The 18,120-nt window shown below is 43.3% G+C and overlaps 1 protein-coding gene across 4 annotated transcripts in view; it reads right to left on the reverse strand.

The window, feature by feature from the left end:
- Positions 1–18,120, reverse strand: part of TNRC6C (trinucleotide repeat containing adaptor 6C) — an 897,274-nt gene that overhangs the window by 23,809 nt on the left and 855,345 nt on the right. For all 4 annotated transcript variants that reach the window (XM_044084998.1, XM_044084999.1, XM_044085000.1 and 1 more), the window contains one exon: positions 17,533–17,603. In XM_044084998.1, coding sequence (XP_043940933.1) covers positions 17,533–17,603 — 71 coding nt within the window. The remainder of the gene's footprint in view (positions 1–17,532; positions 17,604–18,120) is intronic.

Here is an 18,120-nt window from a genome sequence, read left to right on the forward strand (position 1 = left end):
TCTGAAGACAGCTGGTTACAACAGCCTGAATCTCACACCCACCCCTCGACATTCCCTGACTATTGGGATAAGTTGCTTCTCTTCTGCCTGGTGTACAGTGAATAATCATTTCCCACAGTCTACTGTCTCCAATTTTTAACATTTTACCCTTCTGCCACAATTTTGGCAGGATCAACTCTTTCTGCTGGCATGATTGCATCTTTACTAAAACAGCCTTTCACTGTTGTCTCATGGCCAGGTTTGGAGCATACACATGATATGCCCTTTCAATTAACAAATCAGGCTGTGGAACACCTGCCCAGTTGCTTGTGTTTTCATACAAATATAAAACGCCTGTTCCTTCCAGCTTCTCTGGTACAGCAGAAAATCTCAGGTTTCTTACTTCAGAGAGTTGTTTCTTCATTTTGACCTCTGATTTTGCAGTTTTATCAGTTCATCTGAAGAGCTATTTAAAGCTTCTTCCATTTTTTCCAGCCTTTTGTATTAAAGCTGGGGCTTAAACTGCTTTTTGCTGAACTGCTGTAGGATTCTTCTCAGTCAGTGCTTTCTCTTCACCTTTTTTAGCTGTCTTTAATTCAGGCTCAGTAGCTGAATTTACTAAATCTGGCAGAGTTAATGGTCCCTCTCTGTCTGTTTCTTTTTTCACACTGGGAGAGCTGAAATTAATCTTTTGACCAGTATGCAGTCATCCTGGAAGTCCCCAAGAGACATTTCCTGTTGAGACAAGAAGCCCTGCAAGTTGAGGTCCTTTATGGGAGCACCCTGACATAATCCAGTGAGTCTATAGTCAGTTTATGACTGCAAACTTGACAGTATCCTGCCAAAAATGAAAACTGCTCTTTACTAATGCTAGGACTAAGACTACTGTTTTCAGAGAACATATGTATTGAGCCGTGTGAAGCCCCACCACTGGCCCAGTAATCAAAGAGCCTCAATCCTCAGCACCAGCGGGGGACATGCATTAGGAGGATGATGAGTACACACACAGTATTTCCAATGCAGCTTTCTGCATTAAGTGCAATTTCCCTTAAGAGCACACAGAGACTACAGTCAGTCTGGGGCTGGTTTCTCCCTCTTTCTCCAGATCCCCAATAAGACTTCCCACTGGCACAACTATAGAGTTGAGATCTCAGTTGAGTAGCCAAGCCAAAACCTTTGACACACTCTGTCCAACCAGTGCTTCATGTCCCTGCCCATGTAGCTGGCTGACACACACACACATGGGAAAGGCTGGTACAGATTTATTAGCTATGCCCCCTTCTGCCAAGACTGTAAGGTAGTTATTACTGCTACCAGCCAACCATCAGCTACTTGCTACTTTAAGGCCATTAACAAAGGGTGTCCAATTTTACTGTGTAATGTTACTATCAATACAAATGTTAGTTTGACCATGATCAAGGCTATTAGGAGTGGCCTACAGAGTGTCACCAAATAAATATGCAAGTATTCTCAGAACATAAATGTCTCTCTACACAGACCAGCCAAAATGAAAGGTTTAAATATATTTAATAATTAATAATAAAAGAACGAGACAATACTGCACACGCGCGCACACACACACACACACACACACACACACACACACACACACACACACACACACACACACACACACACAGTAAACAGAGTTCAAAATCACAGGAAATATTTAAACCAACATTGCAGGACAGTCTCAATTAAAGAAAGAAAAACATCTAACTTAAGCTTTGGTATATTCCTGACTATATCTAAAAGAATTACACTATACCCTAGTACACTTACTTAATTAGAGTAGCAAGGCAGAGGTCAAAAACAGAATACAAAATGATCAGTTCCACTCTCAGCGAGTTCTTAAAATAATATCTCAAATATTACTGCTGGAATAGCTTGCAGAATGTCATCTGACTCTATCCCAGGTAAACCCCCCACTGCTGAAAGCTAGCAGTATTTAGCATATACCTGTGAAAATACATACAGAAGGGCTTTCTCTCAGACGTTTGCAGATTCAGGAAGTCAAAAAACAATAAAACACTTCCAAGACAATACAGAAGACTTCTCAGCACAGACATTGTGCCTGCTGCTGCACTGAAACTGAAACATAACTTTTTTTAATGACCTGGTCATAAAGTAATTTAATTTCAGCTATTTTTCCGAAGTTAACCTCCTGTGTTCCAGTTTGCATTGTTAAAATATTTACATTTTAAACAATACTGTATGTACATTTCTGTTCTTTTCCAGTAGGGTACAATGTGGTAATATTTTTTAAGCTCAGTACTTTACAAACCCTTTCCAACACATACTTCTGTATCAGCAGTTTGATATACACACAACACACAGTTCTAAAACACTTGTAACACAAGCATTTTACACAAATCATTTTGATATTCACCAATGACATAATTATTTACAAAATTCCAGATAGCTGTGCTGGCAGTTTCCCCTTTGTCAAAAGCCCAAATATTTTTCAGTATCCTTTGAGGTTCTTCTACTGCAGTGTTGAATGGGGAGCTAGCAGAATGCATTATAACCTGTGTCCAAAGCTCTGAAATGCTGCCTTGCTGAATACAGGTTGCACAATGAACTGACAATTAAATTTCTATTCCTGCTCCTAAGATAAGAAAACAGAATCTACAAGTATCCCAAGAAAAGTTAATATCTTACATATTCGGAGAGCGAATTGCAAAGGAGCTTGCAGAAGCAAATAAAGACACCATTTTGAAATGAATGCTTATGATCAGAGTCTTTTCTTGGTAAACGAATCTTGCCCTTCAATTCAAACGTAGACATAAATTTAAAGAATAATTTGTATTTTAAGTTCCTGATCTCCTCTACAAAACATTTGAATTAATAAACATGTAAAGCTGATTTTTGCTGGTGTTTCAGACTGCAGAAAATTCACTTTTTTGTGTGTGAGTTTGAAAATAAGCACATTAAGTGGAGAACAATTTATCTACGATGAAGATGAGCCTGGTCATCGGTCAGGACTAAAACCAGAGGTCTTCAGTCAGCTCATAATCTGAAACTTTACAAATACTACTTCTTAACAAATATGCTGCTAGGGCAAGCTTCCACCCCAAATGCCATGCTGCATCTCTAAAACTTAATCAGGATATGGGTGAAAGAGAACAAAATAAGTAATGAATTGTGAAAGTAATATATGGGCACATAAGGAAATGAATATTGGACAAAACAAAATGCTGAAAATGAAAAGTGACAGGAAAATAATTTATTAGGAAATGAAGGGACAAGTGCAAAAGTCAGTGTGTCAGGGCAAATATTAATTTCTGGAGAGTTTAAGGGATGTAAAAAAATTTTTTTTACTAGAAAAATAAACAAGTAAAAAATAGTTTCCGCTCTTCATGGGAAAAAATGAAGGGTATTAGAGAAGGTATCTACAGGTTGGTTAAAAATTAAATTAAATGTTTTCAGGTATCACATGCGGAGGAAACAATGTGGGATGAAGGTGTTTGAAGACATTAGGCTTATAACTTTTTGTTCAGGTTATGCTAAAGTTATGTCTGTGGATATCTTTCCACCTTATAAATATCATGGACATTAAAAGCTTTGTCCAGTACAGTAAGCAGCACAATAAGAGTTGTTGGAGATTAAGAATGTTAACAGAAATATGTGGGAATATGTGGTTCCTCGGAGCAAGACTTTGCTTTGATTAAATTCTGCTTAAGTCATGAGGCAAATGAGGTCTTGGGGACATAAATTTTTTTTGTTGGCATTAGAATGAATACGTTTATGATGGAGAAAATTGTGGTAAAAAAGGGAGTTCTGAATGCAAAAAGTTTAAACAAGCCTTCTAGCTTATCAGTGGGAGTGGTAAGCACTAGGTAGCCTATCTACCACAAGATCCAGATACAGATTCTTAGTTTTAGCACTTGAATTTGCTTATTCGTGCTCAGCACTTGTTCAGAACTTGTTGTTAGCACTAAATAAGCTACAAATTACTACAGCACTCAACCTTCCTCTTTACCTAGAGAAAAACAGTTTTTGTACTTGTACTTACTTTCCTCACTTGCTTAAAGGAAAACAGCTCTTATACTCACTTTCCTCACTTGTCTAGAGGAAAGTAGTTTTTTTATTCAGGCATGTCCAAGGGTCAGCTCCCAGTGTTCTCTCCTGTATATCTGATAAATCTGGGCATCTTGGGGCAATGTAGCAATTGCCTCATGTGCACAGACAACACTCCCCTCCTACCACCCAACACCACAACCTGTGAGAAATGCACTTTTCTAGCCAAACTGGAGGTAAAGCTCTCTCCAACCAAGACTGAACTTGACAGTCAAGAGAAGATAAACACTTGCACCACACCACACTCACATAGTCCCACTAAACCTACACCACCAAAATCCACGCATAGAAACACAAAAACATTTGCAGAGGCTCTCAATAATAATCTGCTCAAGCAACAGAGACCTCCAAAGCAGAAACGCAAGCAACCTCCACCCCCCAACACAACCCAAATGACACATAGCCCACAGACTCAAGTGTGCCAATAAACCACAGTCCATAAGACAAAATAACATACCCAACACACTAGTCATAGGTGACTCTATAGTAAGGCACACTGATGTCCCACTCACCAGGCTAAACAAGGAGAAAGTTACTGTCACCTGCCTGTCAGGATCCACCACATAACCCACGCTCTCAGGTCACTCCACAAGTACAAATATGACTCTGTCAGTGTCCATGTTGGTGTGAACGACCTGAGACAAACCTCCCTGGACTACATGAAAAGAGACATGGAAGAGCTCTCCGATCTTGTAGCCCAGGCAGGTATGACCCTAGCCCTAAGTAGCATCCTGCCATCGCCCAGAGTGATACCACAGTACAAAGACAAAATTACTGAATTCAACAATTGGCTAAGCTTCTGGTGTCATTCTAAGGGGATCCAGTATCTGTCTGCCTGGGACGACTTGGTCGACAGACCACGATGCTTTGCCAGACATGGCCTGCACCTGTTGCCCCTGGGATTCCAGATACTGGCTAAGGGTCTTGCTGCCCATATAGTGCCGTTTTTAGGCAAGGTTCAATGGCAAATTCACCACCGTAACAGGAACAGGCAAGCAAAAACTGAGAGTAATGCTACTCAATGCTAGAAGTCTAAATCTCAAAATGCAGTTACTCGAGGCACTCCTTAAAATGGAGAACATCGATATCTGTGCAGTGACTGAGACCTGGTTCAAGGCTCTAGAGAGCACCCCTGCATTACCAGGCTATAACTCATACCACACTTTTTGGCCATCTAACCTGGACCAGAACACCAAAGACGGAGGTGTGTCCATATTCATTAAGGATATCCACACCTCCAGACTAGTTGCGCAGCATAATGCATCCAAGGTTACTAACTCTGGGCAAAACTGCACTCCAAATTGTAGCTTGCTACAGATCCCCCACCATGCCCCAGGATTCCCACTCCTCTTTTCTTGATATACTGGAAAATATTAGGGTTCAACCAAGCACCCTAACAATGGGCGATTTTCAACTACCCCACCATTAACTGGGAAAACTATTCATGTACCAACTCCTTCGCTCAACGCTTTCTGGAATTTATAAATTCCAATGCCCTGGATCAACTTATCCACACCCCCACCAGGGGCAACAATATCCTAGAACTAGCATTACCAACATGAGTGACTGGTGTTCCACACCTGAAGTCAACTCCTCGTTGGTCAGATCCAACCATAAGCTAATCACCCTAGATATCCACATCCCACCCCCACTCTCCATTAAGGAAACCACGGTAAAACATTTCTCCAAAGCCAACTTCATGTTTCTTAAGACAGAAGTGGCGAACTTCATGACACACATGCAGATGGACAGTACAGTTATGACTGCTGAATCCTACACAAATGCACTCTATAAGCACTTGCACGAGTGCATGGATCGTGCTATCCCAAACAAAACCAAGATGCTATCCTTCAAAAAAAGGAATCCAATCTGGTGGTCCCCTGTCAAACAAACTCTACAACAGAAGGAAGAAACTGTTGCAAAAGATAGTAAAATCCCATGAGTGGAGGAGCTCTCTGGTCAGCCTCAGTAAGAAGCTGAGATCCTTTATAAGATCCTCCAAAGCTTGGTACAAAAACAAAATTGCCACTGATTCTAAGGGCAACCACAAAGCATTCTATAGCTATGTCAAGAATCTCAATGGCAACATCCAGATCTGGTCTGATTACACCAAAACGGCACGAAAATTAGAGAACCAATTGATATGGCCAACATCCTGGCAGATAGGTTCAGTGCTAACTTTACCCACTTCTCACCCCCTAAAGGGCCCATATCTATACAGAAGAATGCAGAGTCCCTGTAATCACATCTATGCAGGTGAAAGCTGCATTCTCTAAAACCAAAAACACAGCATCCATGGGACCGGATAACATCCCAGGCTACGTTTTACACCAACTTCAGAATGAACTGGCTCACCACCTAAGCACCATGTTCAATCATAGTCTCACGTAAGGCTTTGTGCCCAACGAATGGCACACAGCAACAGTTATCCCACTCCACAAAGGGGGAGCCACCACTGATCCTGGGAACTATCATCTTATTAGCCTGACAAGACTGGTCTGCAAGGCCATGGAACATACCATCATAGAACTCATAAACAAAGACATTGGTAACCTCCAAACTCTGGACCCCATCCAGTTCGGGTTTGTGAAAGGCAGATCATGCTTTCTGAACTTGATCAATGAATTTGAGGCAGTCACCAAAGCCGTAAATGAGGGTAAGGTGGTTCACACAGCCTATCTTGACCTCACCAAGGCTTTTGACACCATCCACCACTATGGAATTATAGCTAGACTCACTAAACTAGGATGTGGACATCCTACAAAAGGGCCTCTCTGAGACAGATGCCTGATGTCAAAGCCATGGCCTCAAGCTCAATGCCAAAACGTGCATGGTCATCCCCTTTGGTAAAAACTCTATACCCATGAACTACCACATAAACGACAGTCTACTTAACGCCGAATGTGTGATAAGAGACCTTGGGACCCAGGTGGACAGTAGTCTCTCCTTTGATAATCACATCGCCACAGTAGTCAGGAAATCCTTCTATGTGGCACACCTCATCACAAAAGGGTTCTCATCCAGGAAAAAAGAGGTGCTTGTTCCCCTCTACTCGGCACTCATTAGACCCATTACAGAGTACAACGCCCCTTTTGGAATGTACCTCAAGATATCCGCAGCCGCTGGAAAGGCCACAGAAATACCTCACAAAGAGGACTACTGGCCTCAAACAGATGCCCTACACTGACAGTCTCAAAAAACTCCAGCTTTACTCTGTAGCATATCACCTAATCAGAGGAGATCTCTGCCTAACATATAAAGCTATGTTAAACCCAGAGCTGTTCGACATGCTACACCTAAAGAAATCCCAATCTCTCCAAGCTACATGCTCTAGGGACCTAAACCTCGTCACCACAATAAACAGGACATGCTGGAGGGATAGATTCCTATCCCACAGACTTCCTATACTCTGGAACAAGCTTCACATCTATGTCAAACAAAGTTCCTCATTAGCACTCTTCAAGAAAAATCTTGAGGAGTGGATGGGAAATAGGAAATACACCCTGGGATCACTTCTGTGGCTCTACTCGACAGGGGCACAGGAAATTAACTTTCTTGGGTGCCATAAGCCAGGGAACCATGTTGGCTAAGCTTACTTAGGCCCTTGGGCTGATAGCCTAGTACCTACCTATGAACCTATAATCTGATTTGACAAGGGAGGGGGTCTCCTTAGGGATATTAACTTGGTTACTTTTTGCAGTAAAGGATATCACAGGATGTCATTATTTAATTCAATATGAGAAAATGGGACCCAGCACCTTTTATCAGCTGCTTAAGGTGCTAGGCCAAGAGTTCAAAATTTCTGGCTGCTAGATCACCCACACATTAAAGTGACCAGCTACATTTACTTACTACTAGTGGTATAAGAAATATTTTGTCTTAGGGCCATGTATTTTCCACAGAGGAATATTCCCAGGGCTACTCAGAAAGGTGACAGTTTCATAAAAGAAGGCTCTGAAATGTTACTAACTACATCTGTGGCTTCTGTAGCAGCATCTTGCAATTAGCAAAGTTTCCATGACCTACAGTGACTATGCTACAGATGGCTTAGATAATGCGGACTTTGGAAGCTATCCTTATTTCTCTGTACCAATCAACAATGGCAACCACTTCTACAATGGTGTCTGGACAAGTAAAGGCTCTTATGACCTGAGCTCAGTGCTCTGCACAAATGGATCCCTTTTTGTGGGATTCTGTTGAGGTTTCTGGGATCTGACCTGAAACTGCTCTGATTGAACAGTAGTTCTTTCCCCATTCTTGTAAGCTACTGATGAAGAAAAGTAGAATTGTGTAAAGGTATACTACATGCTCCTCTTTTAGAATGTCAACTTTCTTCACCCTTCTTTATGTTTTTAGTGCTTATGACAAAGACAAAATCTTCAGTGTTGGTGGAACATATTCCCATTTTTATCTCCTTCCTGAACGCGTTATCTTTCATGCTTTTCTTACTTTTGCTGCAAAGTGTTTTGTCATCTTGCTCCCGACATCTTCCTAAACTAGGCCAGACAAGTCTTGACATTTAGAACCCAATGCTCATTACCCACAGAAAACAAGCAGACGTGAGCATCTACCAGAAAGGCATACAATGGATATAAAAAGTTTACAAGGCCCTGTTAAAATGCCAGGTTTTTGTGATAAAAAAAGAGACCACAAAAACTTTTCCCACCTTTAATGTGACCTATAACCTGTACAATTCAATTGAAAAACAAACAAATCTGTTAGGGGAAAAAATATGAAAAAAAATGTACATTAAGTTGCATAAGTGTGCACACCCTTAAACTAATACTTTGTTGAAGCACCTTTTGATTTAATTACAGCATTCAGTCTTCTTGGGTATACACCTGTCATCAATTAAAGAGACTCTTGATTAACTCCAAATAAAGTTCAGCTGTCCTAGCAGGATTTTCCTGACATTTACTCAGTTGCCTGCTACAGCAAAAGCCATGGTTCGCAGAGAACTTACAAAGCATCAAAGGGATCTCATTGTTGAAAGGTGTCAGTCAGGTGAAGGGTACAAACAAATTTCCAAAGCATTGGACATACCATGGTACACAGTGAAGATGGTTATAAAAAAGTGGAGAAAATATGGGACAACAGTGACGTTGCAAAGAACTGGACGTCCCTCCAAAATTGATGAAGACAAAAGACGAATACTGGTCAGGAAGACTGCCAAAAGACCTCCAGCAACACTGAAGGAGCTGCAGGAATTTCTGGCAAGTACTGATGTGTACTACATGTGACAACAATCTCCCATATTCTCCATATGTCGGGGCTATGGAGTAGGGTTGCAAGACAAAAGCCTTTTCTTACACATAAGAACATCCAGGCCAAGCTAAAATTTGCAAAACAATACATCAAGTCTCCCAAAAGTATGTGGGGAAATGTGTTATGGTCTGATGAGACCAAGGTTAAACTTTCTGGCCACAATTCCAAAAGGTACATTTGGCACAAAAACAACACTTTGCATCACCAAAAGAACACCATCCCCACGGTGAAGCATGGTGGTGGCTTTTCTTCAGTTGGAACTGGGGCTTTAGTCAAGGTGGAGAGAATTATGAACAGTTCCAAATACCAGTCACTTTTGACCCAAAACCCTCAGGCATCTGCTAGAAAGCTGAAGATGAAGAGGAATTTCACCTTTCAACACGACAAAGGCCCCAAGCATACATCCAAATCAACAAAAGAATGGCTTCACCAGATGAAAAATAAAGTTTTGGAATGGCCCAGCCAAAGCCCAGACCTAAATCCAATAGAAAATCTGTGGGGTGACCTGAAGAGCAAGTGCACAAGTGATGCTCTTGCAATCTGACAGATTTGGAGTGCTTTTGCAAGAAAGAGTGGGAAAATATTGCCAAGTCAAGATGTGCCATGCTGACAGACTCCTACCCAAGAAGACTGAATGCTGTAATTAAATCAAAAGGTGCTTCAACAAAGTATTACATTAAGGGTGTGCACATTTATGCAGCCAGCTAATTGTACGTTTTTTATTTTTTATATTTTTTCCCCTAACAGATTTGTTTGCTTTTCAACTGAATTGTACAGGTTATAGGTCACATTAAAGGTGGGAAAAGTTTTGAAATGATTTATTGTGGTCTTTTTTTATATCACAAAAACCTGGCATTTTAACAGGGGTGTGTAAACTTTTTATATCCACTGTATAATAGCAGACCTCTGTGGGAATATTATATATTTGTAGTGCATTACTGAAATAAAAAGTGACAGAAAACCTCACACTGAACACCTCCATTGTTTGTCGCTTCGGCTTTTCCCGGTTAGGGGTCGCCACAGCGGAACTCCGGTCCGCTAATGATTGGCAGTTGAATTTTATGGTGCCGAGTTGCCAGCCCGACACCCAACCTTCAGTGAAGGCACGCCCATTCACGCATGTCTTTCGGAGGCCATTCGACTGCGGGGAGGACATGCAAACTCCACACAGAAGGCACTCCAGCAGAAAATCGAACAGGAGAGCCTCTTGCTGTGAGGCAACAATGCTACCGCTGTACCATCGCGGCTATTGAACATCTCCATTATGCTCCAAAAATCAGTAAAGACATCATCCTTAAGCACCATTCTGACATAAAAAGAAGTTATGTCTTACCATAATGTTCCATCTATATTTGTAGATCTTTATTCATTCATTACTGTTAGGACTTCGGTTCTGTCCTCTGAACAGACACGGCCGTTTCCAAGCTCGCGCCAGGCAAAAACTCTCAGCTAAGAACTATCCATAATGCCCCTCTCATAGTTACTCCAGATCGAGTTTGCCCAGCGCTATATAATACAGACAGTTAGAGAAAACAGTAGGAGGCTCTGTCTCAGCAAATACCCTAACCAGGAGTTCCTAAAGTCCACCAGGAGTCCAGGCAGGGGAATGAGGGCGGGAAGTAATGAATAAATAAAGATCTACAACACAGATGGAACGTTATGGTAAGACACAACTTCTTTATCTGATGTAAATCTTTATTCATTCTTTACTGTTAGGACCGAGTCCCCAGCTACTGGAGTCCTGGGTGGCCCTAAGGAAGGATATTCCTGAGCACCATAGAACCAAAAGATGCTCGGGAGGCCAAATCCAATTTGTAATGACAGATAAAGGTATGAGGTCTTGCCCAAGTGGCTGCTGCGCAGACATCATCCATAGAGGCTCTGGAATGAAAAGCTAAAGAAGTAGCCATTGACCTAGTAGAATGACAGGTAAGGACAGCTTATTCTGTTGGTAGATAAAGGTAATGACGTTTCTAAACCAGGAGGATAAAGTCACTTTGGAGACAGGTTTGCCCAATCTGGGTCCTGCAAAGGCCACAAACAATTGATCTGTTTTCCTGAAAGATTTAGTCCTGTCCAAATAACAAAAAAGCTGCCGATGCACATCAAGGGTTTGCAAAAGGTACTCCCCTAATGTTGAGGGAAGAAAACCGGTAGGTCAATAGATTGGTTAATGGAAAATCCAGAAATGACCTTGGGCAAGAAAGAAGGGTCAGTACAAAGGGACACCTTATCCCTGTGGAAGTTCAAGTAAGGTCTCTCGGCACTCAAGTCCTGCAGCTCAGATACTCTTCTCGCTGAGGTAAGTACTACTAGAAGTAGAGTCTTCCATGACAAAAACTTTATATCACATGAATCAAAAGGCTCGAAAGGAAGGCCTGTGAGAGACTTAGTACCAAGGTCAAGTCCCAGGGTTCTATGGGGGGCTTGACAGGAGGTTTAACGTGTAATACTCCTTTCAAAAAGGTCTTGCACAAGCTGTGTGACATAATCGAAGAATTATCAAATCCATTATGAAAATTGGCAATAGCTGCTAAATGTAGAGTGACTGTTGATGCAGTGGCTCCTGCATGTACAAGAGTCATCAGGTACTCTAGGCTCTTTTGAAAAGGCATAGAGAAAGGATCTAAGTTCTGACCTTTGGTCCAAATAGAAAACTTAGTCCATTTACTAGAATAAACTTTCCTGGTGGAAGGTTTGTGTGAAGCCAGAAGTATTTCACGAACAGGAGATGAGATGTCAGGCAGCCTGGCAATCACTGGAAGTGGAGGAACCAAGCTGTGAGCTTGAGGCTGTGGAGATTGGGATGAATCAGTCCTGGAGGATGAGATAACAGACCTTGGGAATGATCCTGAATCCACAGGCTGTGAATCAGATGTGGCCATAGGAACGGAACCAAACTTGACGGGGCCAATATGGGGCAATGAGGATCACTTTGCTTCCCAATCTTTGAGCTTTCTGGAGGAATTTTGGGATGAGGGGAAACAGGGGAAAGGCATACAGTAGGGGGGGGGGGGGTCAGGGCAAAGTAGCGTCTGCATTTGTTATTCAGGGAGAAGTAAACAGATCGCAGCATGGCCTGCCCCAGCAGCGGAAAATCCGATCCGCTATTACAGGATTGAGGGACCACTCGTGAGGCATCAGAATGTTCCTGCTCAGATTGTCCGCAATAAGGTTGAGGCTCCCAGGAATGTGCGTTGCTATAAAAAAGCACTATCGCCCAGTGCAAAGTCCTCATGGCTTCCCGACACAGGGGGTAAGACCTGGTACTGACTTGCTTGTTGATATACAAGATGACTGACATGTTGTCCGATTGAACTGCAATGGTCTCAGAAGGTAGGGATGTATGGAACACTTGCAACGCTAAGAGAACTGACGTCAGTTCCAGGACATTTATGTGCAAATTGGCCTCCATGGGGGGACAGGTGCCTTGGACAATCTTTCCCTGGAAATGCTCCCCCCCCCCCCATCCTAACAGGGAAGTATCTGTGGTTACAGTGGCCATGGGCTGGGGGAGATAGAACGGTTGACACCAAAGATTCAATTGTGCCTTCATCCGCCATAGCATTTCTTCCTTGCAAAGGTTTGTAAGATGCATCATGTGATTGAGTGGGTGAGTTAAGATCGACCATTGTGCAGAAAGTAGCCACTGTAGTATTCTCATGTGCAATCTTGCCAGTGGTACTAGAGTAATATGAGTTGCAATACAAGGCGTGCTGGTACATACGCCTGTGGAAGGAGGGCTTGGATTTGGTGTCTTATTTTCGAAAGCCTGTGAGGAGGGAGGGAAACTTGACAGGATGTTGTGTTGAAGACTGCTCCAATGAATACCAGTGTTTTTGTTGGGGACATTTGAGATTTGTCCTTGTTGATTGTAATCCCCAAGCAGAGAGCGAAACCTTGAGTGTAAGAGAGGCTGCAGATAAGAAGATTTCTGGTCGGGGTGGTAAGGAGCCAATCGTCTAGATACGGAAACACCTGGAATCCTTGTAGTCAAAGATGAGCTACTACAACTGCCATACATTTGGTGAACACTCAGGGGACTGTCGAGAGACAGAATGGCAGTGTCCTGAACTGATGGTGACTGGCTCCCAGCTGGAAGTGGAAAAACCTCCGGGAGCGGTGATCCATCTTTATGTGGTAATATACTTCCTGGAGGTCTATACAGCACATCCAGTTGTCCCTCCCTAGGAAGGGGAGAATGGACTGTACCATGACCATCCAGAATTTTTCAGGTTTGATAAATTTGTTCAATAGACTGAGATCTAAGATCGGTCTCCAGTCCCCTGTCTTTTTTGGCACTAAAAAGAACCTCGAGTAAAACTTGGATCCTCTCTGGTCTGGTGGGACTGATTGGATAACTCTTTCTTAGCAGCTTTTCCATTTCTAAGGCTGTTACTTCCCTCTGATTGGGTGGCACATCGGGGATTCATTTGATGGGTCTGGGAGTTAAATCGAATGGTATCTGGTAGCCTCAGGATATTATTCTCTGCACCCAAACATCGGTAGTAATAATTTGCCAGGCTGGTAGGTGCAGAGAAAAACGACCCCCGACTGCTTCCAGAGGAAAGCAATCGGGCTGCTGCTCAGGAGTGCTAGTAGGGTCAGCCAGAGAAAGAATCTCTAGCGCCCTGATTATGCGGACCCCCTCTACCCTGAAAGGGGCATCTTCCAGATGAGTTGCCCCCTCTGCCAAAGGGGATTGCTCAAGTGTCACGAAAAGATCCTTGGGATTTTCTGAACCACATTTTTCCTTCCTTCTAGTTCCTGGAGTAGGACCTCTGGGGGGTGGAAAAGAGTATGCCCACAGCAGACAAGATCTTTCCGTCTTTCTCACTTCGTGCTAGTGTGTCTCTTACTTTGAGACCAAAAAGTGCAGATTCTTCAACAGGCGCATTGACGAAGGAAGATTTAAAGGGGTCTCCGAAATCACACAACCGCATCCAAGCATTACATCTCATGACAATGCCTGATGCGGCAGCTAGAGCTGCTCCCTCGGTGGTGTGAGGTATCAAATGTATCAAGGAGTTTGAGATAGATTCAAGGGTAGCTAACTGCGAGGTGACAGTGTCACACACCTCATCAGGCAATACACCCCCGCCAAAGAGGAACACATTTCAGAGATTAGGTCTCTTTGGAGGCGGGTGAAGTGTGCCAGATAGTTCAGCGACTGAATGGCAAAGGTTGCAGAAGCATAGGTCCGCTTCCCTAGTTTGTCCATGGCCCGAGACACCCTGTTTGGAGGATGGACAGTGGAACTATCTTCTGGCCAGTTCCCTCTTGGTGGCCGCTGCCATAACCATGGAATCAACCGTCAAATGCTTGGGCTGGTCTTCAGGTGTGGATAGAATTTTGTCCAGCCTCCAGGGGACAGGTTCTACATTGCCCGGGGCCTTCCAGGCATGCTGCACGATCAGCTTAACAAGCTCATCTGCAGGTGGGGTCACCCAGGAAGTAGATGGCCAGGCATGGAAGGCCTGCAAGAACACCGATTCCGCAGAAGAAGGGTTAGAGAACTTCCAGTCTCCCAGCTGCTTGAAAATTTTGGGAATGTCTCTGAATGAGACTTCGTCTGGGGGAGACCGTGGGGACCCTTCTCCCTCATCACAATCGGTGTCTTCAGTGATAGATTCCTCAGGGGAATCAAGGTGCTTCTTCTTGCACTGTTTCTTCCGAGGTGGCTCCCCAGTGGGATCTTCTGTGGAGGACTCCGGAGAAAGGGTTCCCTTCAAAGGGAGGTCTTGCGGCTCCTGTGCCTGGGATCCTAAAGTAGAGGGTTGGGACAGCTGCATGTGGAGAGGGGGGTTTGATGCCAATGTCATTGATGCTGACTGCGAACTTGCGGAGGCAAGAACGCTCTCCATGACCTGGAAAGCAGGCCGGCCCTAGGAGGGATGGGAGCCCGGAACCGAGAAGGACAACCTTGGAACCGAGGTCACACCCTGCCCTGAGGAGCTCTGAGAGGATTGGAAGCCATCGGAGCCATGGACACAGATGGCACCAGCGAAAAAATAGGCGCTGGGCTAGGTACCAAGGTGCCACCAGTCCAAACATTGCCCCGAGAGTGCACCGGCTCCAACTGAGCCGATGCAGCAAGGGTGATCGGTGCCGACAGGGAAAAACCCGCAGTCGGAGCCGAGACGGTATGCACTAGGGTGGACATCGGTACAGAGATCTCCGGGGCCTGGTTAGAGGCCAGAGGAGTATAAACAGGAAAATATGCTATGAAGGATTCCATGCCAAAGGGGACAGAAGTTCTAGCTGGAGTGGGCAATCCCCTAGCTGCCAGAAGCTGGTCCACAACCTACACTACATCTAGTTCAGACAGGCTCTTGGTGAATCTAAAGGAGGCTGCTGAAAAAGAATCAGGTCTTTCAAGAAAGGGTCTAAAGCGATACCCCAAAAAAGGGTTGTACGTTGGAGAGTATCTGGTTCTTGGGAGATATTCGACTTTAGAAGCAGAGGTCATAATCTGTGGAGCCGAAGAAGCTATTGGCACCGTGGCTGGGGATGGTGCCGAAGCAGGTATAGTTGGAGAAGCCAATGTCGGAACCAAAGACGGCACCGAAGCCGCTGAAACTGAAATAGGAGTCAACATCAGAGATGGCACAGAGGGAAAAGACACAGCGTCTGGTGCCTAAGAGGTCTGCTCTGAGGGCAGTGGCGAAGCACGGAGCTGACTTGGTTCTGTAACTGACAGAGATGTAGGGACCGAGTGACTCCATTTTTCCTTGTGTTTTTTGGTCTCTGGAGGCGGTGAGACCTCCGACCCAGATAGAGCCTCCAAAAAAGGCATTTTGATTAAACCTTTCAAAATAAGCTTATTTTTAGACTCTGCTACCATGCGATTGCTAAAACTAGCACAAATGCCACAATCAGTCTTAATATGGTCCACGCTCAAACAGTAAACGCATCGAGCGTGGCCGTCCGAGTTGGGCATCTTATGCCCACACTTGTCACACTGTTTAAACCCCAACTTAATTTTGTCTGACATAGTACAGGCAAAAAAGGGGTATCCTAAAGGAAACAACAATAAGAAGGAAAGAAATGGGAGAGAATACCAACGATGATATTTAAAAAATACCACAAGCGGTGAAGAAAGGCCTACCAAAGGTAGGAGACAGGGACAGTACCAACGACGGCAGAGATTTAATTACCAAAGGTAAAGGGTAGGAAATAGACGTAGGTTATAGGCGATATTAAGAAAAGGCTAAACTGACTAAAAAACAAGAAAGTTTGAAGAGAAACTAAACCAAAAATCACAAATTTCCACTTCGCTTTGAGAGAGATGGCTAGGCACATCTGACGAGGAACGCGGCAAACGAGATCTTGGAGTAACTATGGGGGGCACTATGGGTAGGTCTTAGCTGAGAGTTTTTGGCTGGTGCGAGCTTGGAAACGGCCGTATCGGTCCTAACAGTAAGGAATGAATAAACATTTACAACATCAGATGAATAGTTCTTAAAGACTCTAAGCAACTTTCAGTGCTGTTATGCTCTAATCTCTCGGTAACCTCAGCAGCCACCACAGAATGGTACCTACATAGCTTAAAAGCATAAACACTTTTTTGTGTGGCGGCACACAATGAATTACAGATTTTAACACTGTTACATGAACAGGCATACCAATTCCAGCTGCTGTCTGTGATAGAGAGCAAGTGTTGCATCTTTCAAAGCTGTAAAACACACTGTTACTATTCTTTTCTTTTTCATTATATACTGGAGCAGCTAAAGCTCCATGCACTACAAAAATTATGGGACAGCATTAATGTTTTACAGTTTTGAAAGCTGTAGAACATTTAATGCTCCTACAGTTTTTCTCTCCCTCTCACTGACAGTACATGGAACAGGAAAAGCTCTGTGTACTACAGGGAATTAGGAATGGGTTTCTACAATCATAACCATTTAGTTCTATCCTCTCAAAATGGATGCTGACCTTTGCTTTGCTCCACTCATTTCATGACATCTACTTCTCAACTATACAATTACAAAGTTATAATCAGTACCTGGCAACATCAATAATTCACCATGAAGTGCTAGACCTGGAATTAGAACACCAAAGATCACAACATTCATGAAGTACCTTTCTTTAATACTATCAAGTCTGTGAACAAGAACTAATTTTCAAGTAAAAGGAAGATGTTTCTGGAACTCTAAAGGAATTCACATGGGAAAAAAATAAAAATAACGAAACTAAATGTTCTTTTACCTGAGGTGTAAGGTTTCGGAGAACTAACCAACTGCTGGTCCTTCCTGAGCTGTCAGTGCTCCATGTAGAACCTAAAAAGTAGTTAAATTAGAGCAGTCAGGAATACATTCACAGTATGTCACAGTCTCTACCAGTAAACAAAACCCCATTTAAATAAATACACAAACAAATCAGAAACGCTCAGTCTTGTCAGTTTTTTTTTTCCATTTACCAGAAAAGGTATTAAAAGAAAGCTGGCCATCAACCTGCACTGAGTGGTCACCCACTAAAACTGCTTTGTGTATGACCCATCAATTCTTTAGTTCAAGTCACTGACACTGAAGCATATGTTTCCTTTTGGGAGGCAGTTTCATTCCTGTATTGTTCTTTTCTGTGAAACATGTGCCCTGAGCAGCATCCCCCATATCCTCAATCTATGCTAACCTAGTCCTCTGCACATCTCTCTAAACAAGTCATGAAATACTTCAGCGATTTTAGAACCTCACAAAACTGTGCTGTGCACATCACTGAATAAGGAGGGCAGGTCACTGGTCACTACATTCCACTTCCATCTTCAACTTAGCAAGAGCTATTTAAAATTATGTCACT

The sequence above is a fragment of the Protopterus annectens genome, chromosome 10.part0 (assembly GCF_019279795.1).
Source record: "Protopterus annectens isolate FY-2018-M chromosome 10.part0, PAN1.0, whole genome shotgun sequence".
NCBI lineage: Eukaryota > Metazoa > Chordata > Ceratodontiformes > Protopteridae > Protopterus > Protopterus annectens.